The sequence below is a fragment of the Tetrao urogallus genome (assembly GCF_951394365.1).
Source record: "Tetrao urogallus genome assembly, chromosome: 2".
Classification (NCBI taxonomy): Eukaryota; Metazoa; Chordata; class Aves; order Galliformes; family Phasianidae; genus Tetrao; species Tetrao urogallus.
In genome coordinates this window covers 26,727,757-26,745,379 of record NC_136814.1, presented here as the reverse complement: position 1 = coordinate 26,745,379, position 17,623 = coordinate 26,727,757, and the positions used below count along the sequence as shown (strand labels likewise).

General features: G+C 43.3%; 1 protein-coding gene across 1 annotated transcript in view; it reads left to right on the top strand.

Moving 5' to 3' along the window:
• The window catches only part of PLB1 (phospholipase B1), a gene marked incomplete at both ends in the record, with an annotated part of 80,588 nt that extends 67,455 nt beyond the window's left edge, over positions 1-13,133 (top strand). Inside the window, 9 exons of the mRNA XM_079532825.1 lie at positions 618-669; positions 2,653-2,733; positions 3,618-3,683; positions 4,209-4,300; positions 5,494-5,575; positions 6,851-6,955; positions 8,786-8,881; positions 12,347-12,421; positions 12,912-13,133. Of these exons, the coding sequence (XP_079388951.1) occupies positions 618-669; positions 2,653-2,733; positions 3,618-3,683; positions 4,209-4,300; positions 5,494-5,575; positions 6,851-6,955; positions 8,786-8,881; positions 12,347-12,421; positions 12,912-13,133 (871 nt within the window). The remainder of the gene's footprint in view (positions 1-617; positions 670-2,652; positions 2,734-3,617; positions 3,684-4,208; positions 4,301-5,493; positions 5,576-6,850; positions 6,956-8,785; positions 8,882-12,346; positions 12,422-12,911) is intronic.
• Between the last annotated feature and the right edge of the window lie 4,490 nt (positions 13,134-17,623).

The following is a 17,623-nucleotide window of genomic DNA, read 5'->3' as shown; positions in this document are numbered from 1 at the left end:
AACTCAGTGTGATTCTGGAAGTGCAAATAAACGTGGCCGTGTTTGTGTAGCTGCTGGCAAAATGCAGGACTCAAGCTGCTCAAGCGCAGTCTCATCTCAGCATATCAGGAGCTCAAGTTTCCAGCTGGAGTCTCAGCACGGTTTGTGCTTTGCTCTATGGATGTTGCGTCCTGCACAGACCTGAGCTCTAACCCAGTGGTTCCACTGTATAAGCAATATCCTCCAGACAAGCTGTAGGAGTTGAAGGCCAGATCAGGAAAGCTGGTTAGGTGCCCAGCTTCTGTATAAACATTACTAGATTTCAAAAGGAATTATGCAGCTAAATTTCTCTGTATATCTGGGCATTAGTGTTTTTTCTCCAAATAAAGTGCACTTAAGCCTACTCTGAGATGGGAAGGATCCATCCCAGTTGACTGCCACTTGGCAGCTGTCCTAGCTGAAACCCTTTTAGATCAGCTTGTTTGTGCAACTGCTGCTGCTCTTCCTTCTGAGGCATCACTTTCTCTGTGTGGATTTCTGCCACTCCTAGCGTTCCCTGAAATGAGGAGTATGAGAGAAAATGATGATGATGAGCTTTCAGAGCATGCATCTAACATCCTTCTGTCCTCTTTCTACAGCAATATGCCAGCCCAAGCAAGTGAACTGGTGGAGCTAATGAGGAGCAGCTCAGTAAGTGGATTGTTCCTAAAAAACAAAGCAGGGACTTCAGATTGCGCCTCAGTGCTCCCATGGTGCCAGTTCATGGGGCAACGGAATACAGTTCTTTACTGATAGGAGAAAAGTCAGTGTCCTCATCTCTGGTATGTTTTCTGAGATAAGCAACTAAGGAACAGTCACTGTCATCAAGAGATTAAAAGTTACCCATGCAAATTCACCCAGGTAGTGTGCAAACACGAAGGGCAGAAGCTGATGCATCTGGGAGTCGTGAGAATAGTAATGGGAAGGAGGAGGAGATCTGGAGGCTCCAAGCAAATCATAGGGCTGTGAGTGAGCAGCAGTATTCAAAGTGGAAAGGCCAAGAACAAAGTTGCTGGAACAGGGACCTAGTGACAAACATCAGCCACATTCTTTGATCTGAGTATGGACTGGGGAATGGCAATACTGGGAAAGGGAGCATGAAATCCTCCCGGGAGATTAGGCTCCCTGAAACAGGAATGAATCATTTGGCCTTGAGGCCAAAGTCCTCAAGGTAGAGTGAATCCCTGCCACATCTCAAGCTTTTAGGGAACTGGTCAGGGATCTAATATTGTGGACCAACCTGCTGTTCCTGCTCCACTGAGGGCTGCAGAGAGCTCTTAACACAGTGGCTAGTGCTGAAGTTTGGGGTGTGGGGGGAAACGTGGGAGAAAGCTGAGGCTGTCTTGCCCCAGGCGTGGTCTGAATTTGTTGTGGTGGTGACTGTCAGTGTGATTTGTTGCTTCGTAGAGTGTCCAGTAAGGGAATAAGAGAGCCTGGTGCTCCTTGGCTCAGACTGAATGGGAAAGAAAGGTACTGAATAAGCAGGATTTGTCTAAGCACGCATCCCTGTGTGCCAGCACTCCTGATGGATGCTGCATACTCACCGCTCTGTCAGTTACTCTGTGCTACCAAATGTTTGGCAGTGAAGGAAGCTGCCGTGGCTCTTCAGTGAAGTACTACACGGCTCTAGATATGTTTTATTCGTTGCTATTTATGCATCTTTAAAAAGAGGGGGAAAATCCCAGCCATACTTTGGGCAAAGCTTTGGGAGCAAGGCGTTGCTTGAGGAGCATTCAGACCCGTGGGTGATTCCCAGGCCCTTCCTCTATTTGCGGGATCCTTTCGCAGCTGTTTGTTATGTAAATGCACCGCTCTAAAAATAGCTGCCTTTGATTCCTTTCTTTGTTAGGAACGCTACGAAATGTTTTGCTGAGCTTCAGCTCTCAGCAGCGCCTATTGTCAGCTCGGTGACGTTGTTGCTGCAGCTGCCCTTATATGAGCTCGGTGAAGTCACCGGCCTCCCGGACTCTGCTATTTTAATCCGTTCTCTGGTCCCTGGGGTGCCGCTCTCCATGCCTGCCCGTGGGGCGATGCCTGCCCAGCTGGCAGGATCCCTAGCAGCACACTTCCCCGGCTCTCACCAGCCACTCCAGCAACCCCAGCTCTGTCCCTGCAGTGCCCCAAACCCACTATTTGATTCAGCACACCTGCTGGCGCGTCTCCGTGCTCAGCTGCCTTGATAGTTCTTGTTTACTGAAGGGGATTTCCTTACAAAAGCCAAGGTGAGCTGCAGCTAGACTAGCAAACAGTTCTCATGTTCCTTCAGACGGATGCTTTCCTTTGATAGGACAAGGGGGGAATTGCTTTAAACTAAAAGAGGGGAGATTTAGATTAGATGCTAGGAAGAAATTCTTTACTCAGAGGGTGGTGAGGCAGTGGCACAGCTGCCCAGAGAAGCTATGGTGCCCCATCCTTGGAGATGTCAAGGCCAGGTTGGATGGGGCCCTGGGCAGCCTGAGCTGGCATTCTATGATTTTGCTGACTTAACTCACTGCGCCTCTTTTGGGCTGCTCTGCTGTGCAGCCTTGTACCACCCCCCCCCCCCCCCCCCCCCGCCCCCCCCGCCCCATTAAATGTTACCCCTGCAAGTGTAAGCAGCAAACACAGAAATCTGTTTATTTTATGTGCCACCAGAATATTAACTTCAAGGAGGACTGGAAGCTGATCACTATCTTCATTGGAAGCAATGACCTGTGTCAGTACTGCTTGGATAAGGTTTGTATCTCTGAAGCAGGCATGCTTGTTTGGGCACTTGGCAGCAGCCCAGCTCTGGAAATTTAACCTTTCTCTCGCTCCATGTGCCAAAGCTCCTCTTTGTTTAAAAAGCACTTAGGACTACAATTCCTTTCATCTGTGTTGTATAAGAAAGAAGTACACAGCTTTTAATTTTGAGGCACTGCAGGTCTGGAGCACAATTTAAGCAGCGACAATCTGCCCCACACTGAACAAAAGTATAAACCAAAGAGCTCTTCCAGCTTGACTGAACAAAGCACACTTAAGAAGTGTGGTGTCTTATGTTTGTTGTTACAGGGACACAAATGAACATTTATTCTGGAAAGTGTCTCCATGCAATAATTACTGAATATGTCTCTTTCTTGCTTCAGAATGACACCAAATGAAGTAACGTGAGTTCATGGTGAAAAAAGGTGTCATATCTAACTGTCAGTGTTTATCCTCTCTGAAAGGCACACACTGAAGTCTTGAGGTCTGGCTCATTGAAATAACTGAGGATTGTTCTCCCAGTTTTGGTCTATTTCCTTTAAAGACTGCTAAGTAGAGTCTTCGCCCCAGTGGCTAAACCTCTATAACCACACTCAGAGTTGTTTTGCCTGTGGGTTTTGTTTATTCATCAAGGAAAGATTCAGCCGAGACCTCTTGAATACCTCTAGATTTTCTGTGGAGATTAAGTGAATGTGTCAGTGCTCATGTTCCTGTGGCACTCTACAACCTGTGCGCGTGTGGCAGTAAACCTCTTGTTCCAAATATATACCTGCCATCAGAAGCAGAAAGGAGAATAGGGACTCCACTGTGCAAATGAAACAGCCAAAACTTCCGGGTTTTTAAAAGAAGACCAATCTTACTTTATTTTAATTACATAGGAAACATATTCAGTGCAAAACTACGTGAAGCACCTCCAGGACACTCTGGATATTTTCTACACAGAGGTAAGCTTTAAAGATACCCTAGCAAACTATGTTCCTGGCAAGTACACTTGTGTTTTTCTCACCTCTGATAGACTTTCAGTGATTATATTTCATGCAAGATTATCTTCCAAAGAGCTGAGATCATAATGCAGCACTGAGGAGCAGTCGAACAACTGTGTTAGATAATGCCCTGAGAAAATGTACTGTAGTTTCAGGACAACCGAGTTGAGTGGTGTTTTTGCTGTGGATCAAATATATCACAGCATTACTGCCAGTACTGATGGCTGAACCAAGTTTCATTTACCCTAGAGAAAATGGAAATGCCCCAGGGAGTGAAGCAGCATTTCTGCTAGTTTGTACTAGCTGCCAGGAATTTTTTGGCTGACATCCACTATATGTCTCCCTCTCTTTATACATTACCCTTGCTATTGGTTGCAGTCAGTGCGGTTCTGCACTGACTCACTGACCTACGGATGGCACTTTTCTCTCTTTGTAGTGGTATCATGTTCTCTGACTCGGTATGTCTGCTTATTATAACCCCTGCAGCTCCCAAGAGTCTTTATCAACATGGTGGAGATACTCGAGATTTCTGGACTGCGTCAGGTGGCAGCGAGCTCTTCAGAATGCTTTCTGACAGAGTAAGTGAACACTGCAGATCTTCACCTTTAAAAGCCTTTCTTTTTTGTTACTGTTTGTTTGTTTGTTCTAATCAATCTAAACTGTTGCTACAGTAGGGATAGCCACACTGACCATTCTGAGGTCCTTTTATTGCTGCCTTTACATGAATACACTAGTTCACATTGACTTTCTATTGCTTCTTCCAATACTTCAGCTAAAAGGCATGCACCTGTAGTCTGTGGTCAGTCACTGCCTTCCTTAGCTCTAAGGCAGCATATCACGGCATAAATCACCATGCAGTTGCCTTACTACCGACCTTAGTGCCTGTTATGCGTAGCCATTTGCTGCTCAGCAGCTCAGGCTGATATCCCTGATGCCTCTCCATGCATTCAGTGCTGCATTACCTATTGCATGGGTGGGGCTTCAGAAAGCAAGACCAGGAACTGCATTTCCCACCAAATGGATGAGGTCAAAAGCGTAACTCCAACAAGACTGTAGGAAGTGTTTTATGAAGTACATAAAACACAAAAAGGCATGGGCCTTCAGGGGAGTTAGTATGGATGTATTTCATACCCATGTAAAGTGGGCGTAAGGCGCTCTACTCTGGCAGAGAAAGTTATAAGAAAGACCATTGGTTGGAAGATGATGCCTAATGAATTAAAAAGAAATAGGGCATGGATTTTTAATAATAGAAGTGGTGAGTTACTGGAACACACTAGAAGAGATATTAGTGAGTCAACTGTCTTGCTTGATGTTTTCATACTAATTCCTTCTTAGAGAATGCGTTTCAGTGAAGCACAAGTTACCTCTTGATATGAGAGTAAGAGAAGGAAATGCAGTAGTTTGAGGAGTCAGATCACATGAACAATTTATTTTCTAAACTTCTGGATTTCTGAAACTCTCCTGTATGTCAGTATATAGGGTTGTTTTTATATAGGGTGTTTTTATTCAAAAACATGATATGCTGCTAACGTGTGACACAAGCACGTTTGTGTCTGACTTGTGAATCCTGCAGCTCTTACTGGCTGTGGCAGGCATTTAGTGAAAATGAAGTCAATGAGGACTTTTTTTTCTGTTGTATCCATGTCTAACTAAGCAAGGAAGCTCTCCTGCCTGTAAGCTTTGAGCAGCTATTCTGAGCTTCTTGTACCAGACACATTACTTAAATGCTACTCTAGGTTGGCTTTTAATTTTAGTATTTCTTTCATTGAAGGAATCCTTGCCCATGTTTCCTAAACCCCGAAGAAAATTCTTCTGATCTACAAGAAATTAAGAGAGTCAACAGAGATTTTCAGGTAACAATTTGATTCTGTAACTAGTCTTCTTCATTTGTGTTTCTTCTTCATCTCTTCCTTCAATCCCCTTTCTCTCACACAAAAGCTCAGAACTGAGAGGAGAGACTGGGGAAACAGCTTGGCTACAGTTTAATTAAAATCCTGGCCTCCTAGCTGATTATCAGCAATGCAGTCTTTCTGCCTTAATGTTTTGAGTTTAATTGTTTGGGCATTTGGAAAGAAGTTGCTGGTGATGGCTGTTTTGTTGGTGTACATTCATTATAAATGCAATGGGTAGCTCGCAGGAGTTGATAAGCTACTGCAAGGATAACAAATTAACTTGCATCAGCAGTTTTGTCATTACTCTTAGCAAAGGAAATGAATTAAACTAACCTGATATTTTTTTATTTTTATTTTTTAATCATGGACTGAGAGTTAGTACACAGCTTACTATGGGTCAGCTAATTATCTGAGAGTAACTTTTCATAGCCTCTAGCTTAAGATTCACTCAAGTTTAACAAAGGTTATAAATAGCCATTGGAGCAGAAGATTTTTCTGCCGTTAGTTCTGTGAATGCAGGGATCGCTATGGGATCACAGTATGTTCTCCAGTCCTCTTGTTCTTTCTATGGCAGTAGGTGTTGTCTGATGGATCTGACAGAGCTCAAAAAATCCATCTTGGAAAACACGTTGACTTACCCATGTGGACAATTTTTATTAGGGAAGTGGGACTAGAGCTGTTCTGAGATACAACCAGGAGCTTCAGAGTTTATACCCATAAGCTGGAAGGTATTAAGAAGATAGCTTTATTATCTGTATGATAATATGTATGTCTGTAGGCATAGTTTTCAAAAGTAGCAGATGTTTTTCAATGCTTATATTTTATTTTACTTCCAGCACACCTTTCTGAAAAATCGAACATGTTCCACATGTTCGTCTTCCCAATCATCTGTCTCTTCTAAAAAATTTGGCCTTGTTCCTTTTTCTAATTCTCTGTATTTTTTTTCTTCTTATGAAGCACAGATTTCTGTAAGATACAAACCACATTTTTTTGGTCAAAGTTAAGCAACTTCACTTTTCCAAATGTCTTTGCTTCTTCACATTTTTCTCACGAAAATCTCTTCCAAATTATCTACTTTGCCATTCTCTTGACCGTTCAATACTATTCAGCTGGATTTGTGCTGTTATGCCAACCTACATTGAAAAAATGTAATATGCATGTTTTTACAATAGCCGTTACGTGGTAGATGATCCTTGCAAGTTCTTTTCCTGTTTCCACCCATGCAACTCCCCACAGGCTGAAGCCTTACAGCTGGTCAGCAGTGGTCAGTACGAACAGCGTGAGGACTTTGCAGTTGTTGTGCAGCCGTTTTTCCGAAACACCATCTTGCCTACGGACAGCGTGAGTTTCCTTTTTCTTTTGCATCTTGCATAGACCACTATCTTGATTTCTCTAAGTTGGCAGAATCCGTGAGGCAAGGACTGTGTTGTTGTTTTTTTTTTTGTTGTTTGCATGGTTTAGAGGTCACAGAGTAGAGCCTGCAATGAATGTGACAGAGGAGAAGACAGGAAAAGCTGTGCTGCCTGTGGATCAAAACAGCTTTGGGAAACATTCACAGTGGGCATGCTGCACCTGGGCACCCTTGTGCTTCATCTGAACTACATGTTGTCCCCTTTTCCTTCTGCTGTTGGAGGGCTTGCTTGGCCTTCACCATGATGTTCTTCTCCGCTTTAGGTTGTTGAATGGGTTCAGGCTTCACACATACAGTTTCCATATGTTTCCTGAAAAAAGCTTCATCTGAACTACATGTTGTCCCCTTTTCCTTCTGCTGTTGGAGGGCTTGCTTGGCCTTCACCATGATGTTCTTCTCCGCTTTAGGTTGTTGAATGGGTTCAGGCTTTCTTCACAGGGAGACCAGCATGCCTGACTCGCCTAAGAGTGGAAACAGGAAGCAGATTTTGAAGCCAAAGGCTGATTCTCCCTTCTTCTATATGGCTTTAACATTATATATGTTCTGTAGTTAAGGATACAAATTCTTGGTATGGATCCTGGTCAGAAGCACTCAGTTTTGCATAATACTCATCTTTTTGTTATAGCAACCTTATTTTGTTTTGCCACTCCAAATAATGGTTACAGTTCTAGTAGTGATAAGGTGTATTTTCCTTAGTGCTGATATTTGCCTCTCATGGATAAACCCACGGTTTTTGATATTTTCTGAAATCCAGTACAAATTTGAATATCTGAAAGAATCTGAGTTGTGAAAGTTTGGTCAGCAAAGATTAAAGTAAATGTTTGTTGTTTTTTTTTTAATCTGTTCTGTTCAAGGTAAAGTACAGATCGATGGCTGGGTCCGTATAAGAGCTGTGACTATTGGTACAATGATAAGTCTAGATTTGTTATGGAAATTGCTTTATGAAGTTGAACAGGAGATCTCAAGGTGCAATAATCTGTCAATAGTTACGAGCGCCTAACTTTGTCTGCAGTGTCAAAATGTGAACAGATTGCATTTAAGGAAAATCACAGAATCATAAGGGTTGCAAGGGGCCTCTGAGATCATCTAGTCCAACTCCTTGCTAAAGTAGGTTCCCTACAGTACATTTCATGTTTCCTGTTCCTGAGCTCTGTCAGTCAAAGTAAATAAGTTTTTCCCCATGTTCGTATGGAACTTCCTATGTTTCAATTTGTGCCCACTGATCCTTATTCTGTCACTGGGCACTGCTGAAAAGAGCCTGACTCCATCCACATGACTTCCACCTTTTGGATATTTATAAGCGTTTGTAAGATCTCTTGACCTTCTCTTGTCCAGGCTGAGTAGCCCCAGGGCTCTCAGCCTTTCCTCTCATGGGAGATGCTCCAGGTCTCTCATCAGCTTCGTGGTCCTCCACTGGACTCTCTAGAAGTTCCCCATCTTTCTTGAACTGGGGACGCAGAGCTGAATACAGAACTCCAGATGTGGCCTCACCAGGGTAGAATAGAGGGGAAGGATCACCTCGCTCAGCCTACTGGCCACACTGTTTGGAACGCACCCCAGGATACAATTGGCCTTCTTGGCCACAAGGACACACTGCTGGCTTATGGACAACCTGATGTCCTCCAGGACACCCAGTTCCTACTCTGCAGATACCAAAAAGTGTGAAGTGGGTATGACAAATACAGTGCACTTTTAGATGCAATATGTCAATTCTTAAAATGTGAAATGTATTTAGAAATTTATTTTGCTTTTTATTGCAGAATGGCAAGCCAGATCTGAGCTTCTTTGCTGCAGACTGCTTTCATTTCAGTGAAAAAGGCCATGCTGAGATGGCTATGGCTCTCTGGAATAATATGGTAAGAGACTACAGAGTAGATCCCAATGTGCTTGTTGTAGGAGTCCCAACAAAAGATCATGAGAAAGGATGTTTGTGTGAAACAAAAACAGTAAACAAGAAATGAACCTGTTATGCTAACAGGAGGAGGACTACTGAACTCTGAGATCCTTCTTTGTCTGCATTGCTTGGGAACACAACTGTACAGCAGTTTTGTTGCCTTAAACAGTATAACCCTTTGCTTATCATCTTTGCTTATGAGAAAGTCTGAGTGTTTCAACATACTCTGAAGAAAAATTCCTTTCTGCTTTGGTAATTAATATGCACTAAGGCAAAAATCAACCCAGTTAAATATACAGTCCCATATGTTTCCTGAAAAAGCCTGTTGAATGAGCCTACCTTTCCTCATTGACATCTCCTAGACTCATTATGAAAAGACATGTGATCAATTTCTTCTTCTTTTTTTTTTTTTTTTACTACCATTAAAAGTGTTGTATCATCCACTCAAATATCTGAGTCAATTCTGTCAGAGCCACTGAAGCTAATGGAGGTCTGAAGTCACACCTATGATTCCTCTGCTTGCAGTCATGTTCCTTCTGTCATTTTGAAGGAAACAATTTTGAATAGTGCTGGCACAGTGTATAAGAAGCATATGCTAGACTTGATAACTCCAAGGTAGCAGTCACTTTTGGAATGATGTTATTTCCCATAGTCGAAAAAAGACTATGGTGCTTTCATGCCACAGCAACATTTCCTCTTCTTGTCTCATTAACACCAGTTCGCAAATACATGCCAGCAGAAATGCTGTATCCTGGTTTGTGCAAGAAACGGACATAAATAGAGGAGAAACTATTTTCAGTTTTACTTAAACTTTGAGCAAGATAAGAAATTTACAACATACTCCATAAGGAACTTCAGCACAAGGACTAGGACATCCCAGACAGAAAGCTATACAGTTGCTCTCTGTAACACATGAGCTGTAAGTCCAGGGCTATGGAAAACAGTGCGTGTGCTTGTGTTATTTATTTGTGCACCCAACAAATCTGCCTATTTTTCAGCTTCACTATGTGGGTCTCCAGATGGTGGCAGCCTAGCAGGCTTCTTTGTGTAGTGGCTCTAACAAGGCTCGCAGTGGTTCAGGACCCCCTGACAAATGTAAATAACATTCAAACAGTGCATGGCTGCAGATCCCAAGAAGAAAAAGAGAAAATATCTGGGCATATGGTAGCCTTAAATTGGGTTTGTTGACATGCGATATTCTTATTAGCCATTACTCATTCCTGAATCATGATCAGTCCTTTTTCTTTGCCACTGGAGTTTATTCTGTCCAGGCTGTCACTCATTTCCCACATATAAGAATATTGACACATCTTTCTACTGCGTACTGGGAATCAGATTCTTAATAATGCAAACTCTTCACTTCCATAGAACTCTGTCGGTTCATGTTGATCAGACTAGTTCCTAGTTAAATCTATTTCTTGTAATACATCCCTTCTTTCCACTCGCTGTCCATGTATGGAGAGGTTGTGCAAGCTTACTGTAAGGCCGTATTGTTTTGCTGTTCCCTGAAGAGCTCAGCAAGAAGTAGGCTTATTGCCAAATGGCATGTATTCTCATCAGTCCACACAAAGGGCTAGACTGTGCCTGGCCACTGTGTGGCTATGCAAGGATGGAGACAGCTTAAGGAGCCTCTTCCTCACCCTGATGTTCTCTGCCCTTCCTGCCTCATGCAAAGCGAAGTGTACTCCTACCCTATGAAGTCAGAAAACTCTTCAATCTTAACAGTCTCCTACCGGTCCCAGATCCACCCTATCAGCCTTCTGGCCCACAGACAGTGTGTTTAGCTTGCATTATGCCTGTGTGTTTGCTACATGCTACCAGAGGATCTGCATGTGTGTTCCAGAAATTGTCCTGTACACTTATGGACTTGGAGATGCTGTCATCTTTGGAGCTCAGAAGAGAATGCTCCTGAGGTACGCATCGCATAGAGTCAAAGTGAAAAGGACAGGCTATAGAATTCTGCATCTTACTGTCCTTTGCCTGAGCATTATGCCAGACCCCTTGCCAAGTGTTCTGGCACAGAAAGTGTTATGGTTTCCTACAACTAACCAGTCAGGCTGCAGACAGAATGCTACAAGAAATGAGCCACATAACTTTCAAATAATTACATCAGAACTTGAACTTTTCCCTTCAAATGCAATAAAAGAAGCAAATTCCATCTCCACAACATTAGCAAGAAGGCAGGCCAAACGATTAGGACTCATAGGTGTCCAACAGGACCTTGTTTGACAACCAGTAAAACATTACCCTCTGATTTACTTCTCATCTTCTCTGCACTTCTTACATTTATTTCCTCCTCATATCTTTAACACATGAAGCATCAGCTTCTTTATCTTGTGTTGGTTCATCTCTCCCCTTTGATTTTTTTCTGTGTCTATTTTTGTTTTGTATAAGAAACCAGAGAAAGTATTCCCATACTGGAATTTTGTTATCAAGATTTTTTCTCCATCTTGTGTTGGTTTTGTCAAGATACTGTTTCTCTCCACCATGCCCGTGACACTTTAGTCACGTGGGACAGTAGATGTATGTATAGATGGCAGCAGCAGCAACAGCAGTCCTCTGTGCTGTATGCCCAGAAGTGCTGGGTGACAGTTCTGCAGTTTTCTGTGGGCCAGTCCTTAGGTCATTACTTCTGGCATGTCGATACACAGCTGTAAACGCTTCAGTCAACATGACTGATCAAGCTTCTACTTGTTAGCTTAACTATGGTAACGGATGGCATGTGCACTCCTTGCCAACCACGGATGCTGTGCCGTTAGCCTGGACATATTTTATTTTGCATCTGAAATGGACTCAGAGAGAGCCTATGGTCAGCTCAGCTGACAACTGATAATCTAAAAGGCTTTATTTAATTCACTTCTTGCAGTCTTGTGAACTTAGCCTTAGCTAAAACTCCCCGGGCATTTCTTGTCTGAGTGTAGACTGCAAAGGTTAGTATTGTCCCCTCCTGCCTATGCAACTCCACATAATTTCTGAACACATTTCTGTCACCATGACACCTAAGCTTCTTTCTTTTAGTACTGTGCTTAGCAATGTGACTAACATCTCTCGTGATTTTTTTTCTTTGTGGCTTATACTGTCTTTTGAGATGTCCATGTGGGAGAACTGGGTGTATGGTGCACTACTTTGTTGTAGCAGAATATTTGAAGTATGTGGTAGTCAGAGCTATTTTCTCCTGTACTCCGTGCAAAAGGAGGAAAGGCTTCTCCTGTTGTTTGCTTTTTGAGTTTCTGCAGACGCTGTGTCAGATTCTCAATGTCTTCAGTTCACAAGTGTTAAAATGTTTGGAAACTTTCCTATGATGCACCTTCTCCCACGTTTCTTCATTGCTGCAGGCATCAAAAGGCTGGGTAAAAACTTGTAGGCACACAGGAACCTGAGGAGAAAAAAGATCCTCACTGTTTACTATTGCTTTTCTCTTCCTCAGATGGAACCAGTTGGTGAAAAGCAGACTTACAACAACTTTACCTATGACAGATCAAAACTCAAGTGTCCAGACCTTGTAAGTAAAGGCCATACTCTTCTTTAACCACATTTTTTTTCCTCTGTTCTTATTGTTCCTTGTTTTTGTTTGTTTGTTTGTTTGTTTTCTCAAGAATATCTTTGTAAAGGTTTTAAATAGCAAAAATATGCTGCTGTTTATTACACTCTGGAAATTCTACAGAAGGTTTAATGCCATAGATCTATCCTTACTGCAATGGAAAGTCTCTACTTTGAGCTGGTTTTAATGAATGCAGACATTTCCATTTGGTTGTTTGCAGCAAACAGATTTGGAATTGATGCCATCACTTATGTTTCTAAGGTGACTTCTCTTTTTAATTCTAGGAACTTCAGGCAATGGGGCAGGAAACAGTTTGGGCTAAGGCAGAAGGCAGAACAGTTGATTGCCTGTCTACAAATTGACTCCCCTCTCTGGGAGAGGGGGTGCTATGCTGTCTGAACACTGCTGCAAGGTGTCTCTGGTCAGTAAAACCTTTCGTCTCTCTTTGTAGGAGAAACCCTTTCTTTCCACACTGAGAAACAGTGGATTCAGGAATTCAGCTCTCAACTTGGAGAAGACGGAACCTTCAGTCCCCTACTGGGCTGTCATTGTGGCTGCAGTAGCTGGAGTCCTGGTGGGCTCTTTGCTCCTCTGGGCTGTGTCAAGAAGAAGAGCCAGGAGACACCAGCGTGACATCGATGCAGAAAAGAACATGAAAACAACATCTCTTTAAAACCAATGGAGCAAACATCTGTCTCTGCAGAATTAGAAAACAGTTGGACATTCATCAAACTTTGTTTTTAGCCAGGAATTTTTGGGCCCACTGGTATTGATCAGAAAGGCATTGTAGAAAGGCTAGCTTTTGCAGATCAGTGAGGTGGACAATGGAGTTCAAAAAGTTAAAGCTTTTCCATGCTGGGATGTGCTTCTCAGTTTCTTGAATATCACACAGGATTTATTCATGCACCTTTGCACCTTATTTGTCCCTTTTTCCTGTAAAACTCTGTGTATAAAATGTAAGATGTTCATGATTGTGACCTGGTGCTCCCCAGTGGTAAGGTGTGATAAAGAAGAAAAGTAGCAATTTCACATGTTAGATTCCAATAAGACCACTGAGCTGAGCTGATGGTGCTGTGGTCATACTGGAACTTTCAGGAAAGTACACAGGAAAGTGCAATGCCAAGGAAACATCCTCTAGCATCTTCTGATCAGCCGTGTAACAGAAGGGTCTGGCTCTTGTGGCACCTGTGGCATGTTCAGTTCTCTCAGATTGGAATCACTGTGGTTGTTCTCTCAGTAAGAATTTGCAAAGCTTTTTCAAACTTCTCAGGAGTTCAGAGTTGATCTTTTCCAGTAGTTAGACATCCCTTGTATGATACTTGCATATTACATATATTCACAGTAGTCTTGTTTGTCAGTACCTTTACTTCACATGCCAAATACTTTTATTTTTGATTTTATTGAAACTGAAGTGTAGTTTGTAATGGTGTGTCTTTTTTTTTTTTTTTTTTTTTTTTTTTTAGATTTCTACATTTCCATTCCAGAAATGCAAACAAGCTGAAAATTAAAACTGTTTCAGAGAAAAAAAGTTTCTTTTTTTGGGTTTCTTAAATCTAGTCATTACACACACATAGAAGGTATTCAGACTTCGTTTCGCTCATTCTTCTGGCCAAGATAAAAAGAGATGAGTAAAATACGGCGTGTGCAGTCAGGAGCTGCAGCTCCACTCATCCCTCCTTTGATCTGCTCTCAAAGGTTGGACTGTTAGTGGTAGGACTATTGTTTGCATAAATCCTATCCACAGGTGTGTCTGAGCACAGCAGCTATATATGCAGCCCCAAAGAGAGATATATTTGAAATGCAAAACAGAAGCACCTGTGTCTTATTTCAGTGCGGCTCAGGCATAAGCTCAAACTGCTCATCTCTGCTGCTCTTCCTGTCCCTGTCTTCAGTGTGCATCTTAACCATCTACCTGATGTCTGAATTGCTGATATTTATTTAGTTTGACTACTGGAAGCAAAAGCAGCCTTATAATGCAAGACATCTACTGTATTCCAGCACGTTCCACAGCATCATTACCTCAGACGTATTATAAGGTGTGAGGGATCTGAGCAAATATCCCAGTGGGTCATGAAGGTGACAATCTCTTCTCATTCCTATATGTTACTCTCATAAGTCCTCTTCCATTCTGTATAGCCACAAATCATGCAGCCCCTGCCTTCATACGGAAGAGAAAGATGCCATTCTCTTTGAAACCTTTCATCAGTACTGGGTATGTTAAAGGAAACTCAAAATGGAATTTCAGTGCTGATGAAAATTCCCAAGCTGGCTTGGCTCTGCTCAGCTCTTTCCTTTCATCAGCAATGGCCAACTTCATTCAAAGTTCATCTGTGTGTAAATACAGCCTCTAGGGCCTGGAGTACAATAGCTCCTTGATTTCCCAAAGCAAAATTGTGTGACTACACAAATAATATAATAACCGTGAATACATCTTCCAGATCTTCTGGGAATCAGGCCCTGATACATCTGGGCAGTGAATCCCAATGGTGAGGTGCTCACTGTAAGCAGCAAGATAACACCTCTGGGGATATGTAATAGCAGAACTTCCTGTGTCTAAATGCTTTCTAAGTCCCCAGAGTTGCCAATGAATTCTGAAGAAATCACATGGCTTTTATTGACCGTGCTTAACAAGATTGAACATCTGTATGCCATCCCTTTCAAAGTCATCTGTGCTACCTTTTTGTGAGTCTGGGTTGAAAATGACACAAACGCTTCTCAGCCCACGGCATAACGTCCATCCACCACACGCTTGTTTTGTGGCACAAGCTGACATTTTCCTGCTGTTGCTGCTGCACAAGTCCAACAACCTCTTCACCTCTCCCCTACCTGAGGCATCCTTCAGTACTGCTGCCAGAAACCTATGGTGTACAGTAGGCATATGAACCAGCCTGGCAATTAGGACATTCTCCTGGCTGTTACTTATTCTACAGTGAAATACTTGATGCCTTTATTGAAACATCGTCTAAAGTGTCTTACAAATATTTATTAGGGTAATTTGAGTGTCCCAACATTCCTGTGAGGCAGCCTTATTACCCCCCACACCTTCCCTAAGGACGACGAAATGTGTGTGCAGAGAGGTGAAGCGATGTTACCCCAGGCGAGGTGATGAGTCAGTGGCTGAGCAGGAAATTAAACTCAGAAGCCCTGGCTCCACAGAAACGGCCCGGTTGTGTAACCACTGCACGACTTATCACTCAATCACCAACACAGCAGACTGGTCGCTGTGCCAGTTTTATGCCTGGTTTTTCCCTCTTGAATGCAAACTCAGCAAAACAGCAGCAGCCTGTACAAGTGGGGAGGAGCAGTGGGTGCAGCAAGCTCTGCACTGTGCAGGACACCGGGAACAGGGCCTGCCCTGGTGCTCCAGAGCCACGTGGGGACAGCAAACACTCAGAGGGGCCCAGGCTGCGCTTATTAGGGGGTGCAATGCTATGGGCTCTGCATCACCTTGTTCTGGAGTGATCCTGACGTGTTGCTTGGAGCAGGAAGGGCTGGGGCTTTTGGGCATCTCATCTCAGATCTGTTTGCATGGTGGAGGTATATCCTTTGGGACAGAATTTTTATGAAAAAGAGAAGTCCTACTGGGAAGAAATGATGTTGCTGAAATGAACTGTTTTTTTTTCTTGCATTGTTGGTCTTCGTTGGTTTGACTTCAAGTTTTTTCCTTGCTGGAAGAGAAATGGTGGGAAAAAATTGACCCAAAGTGAAATTTTCCCTTTTAGAATGTTATTGCAAGGCTATTTAGCTCCTTAAAAGACTGTTTAGTTTCAGAACATTCAGAAGCATAGGATGTCTGCCTTTTGATTTATTTTCCAGCTACAACCATACTGTAAAAAATAACACTGATTTGGAACCTTTTGATATTTTTTTAATATTGCCATTCTGATTTTTGAAGCAGGAACTAACTTCAAGGCATCGGAATGTTCAGAGAGGAAGAAGAGTTTTTTCTTCTGAAGGTTGCAGTAAATCCAGACTTTCTACGAGTGCCTGCAAGGCAGCCTCCTGCACAGCCACCTCCTGCAGTGATCCACCTGAGCTGCTGGTGCCACACAGCCCTGCCAGCTCTGAGAGTGACTACAGACTGAAACCACCCTCATGTGGTGTCACCCACACTGCTCGGCAGTGCCAGCACATGGCTCTGGCACCACTGCATCCTCAGCCAGCTGCAGCATGAAGCTGTGCAGCAAGGGCTGCAGCCCTTGTGCAACCAAGATCGACACGGTAAAGCGCTCCTCCCTGACACCAACAGAAAAGGGAAAAGAAGTGTCCTTCCACAAGTAAAGCTGCCTCTCAGCATCTTCACCAGCCTGCCCTCAGCTCATAGCCTCCAACAAACTGCTTGCTCCATCCATGAGAAGGGCCATCTGCTCATCCTTCAGCCTGCAGACAGCAGCCTACAGTCAAGAGCTGCCCTGTGCTTCCTCCCACCAGGCCGTTCTTAGCAGAAACCTGTAGCTCACTCAAATATTTTGTTCTTTGAACCACCGTGACTTTATACAAAAGCAGTTGGGAGCTGGAATGAATCTGCTTGATTGGAAACAGGGTGGCCTCTGCAAACTGTTGAATCCTGAGATAATGTTATTTAATTACGTTATTTAGTAGCGTGCTCTCATTTGGTCATCCTTGGAGCTGTGCCAGCTGACTGCTCACTATGACAGCCTGGTTATAAGTCAGTCTGCCCTCAGCATCAACTGCCTTGGGGCTCTTCCATCTCACTGAACCGGGCAAGCAGGCATGAGGTGCTTCTGAGCTGCTCCCTGCATGAAACTGAGGGAATCCAGGAATGTATCAGAAAGGCTTCTTTGTTTCTCTCTCTCTCTCTCTCCTTTTTTTTTTTTTTTTTCCATTGGAACCTGTCCAGATGGAGCACAAACAAGGAGAGGATAAATGCAAAGTGCTCTGCCGCCCTGAAAGCATGCGCTGACGTCAGCGCTCGTGGACTGGCACTTTAATCATCGCATGGGGAATGTTTCTCTCTCCCTGTAGCCTCACTTTGAGTTTCTCTGTGCACGAACATTAGCATTTATGGCAAGGAAGATTTATTTTCTTTGCTGGTTAAAAGAGCAGTACATCTGTAATGCTGTACGAGCTGCTAGATGGGGAGCCCTGGAGAGCCAAAATGCTGCAGGCTCAGGCTTGGCACAGCAAGGGCAGCAGAATCGC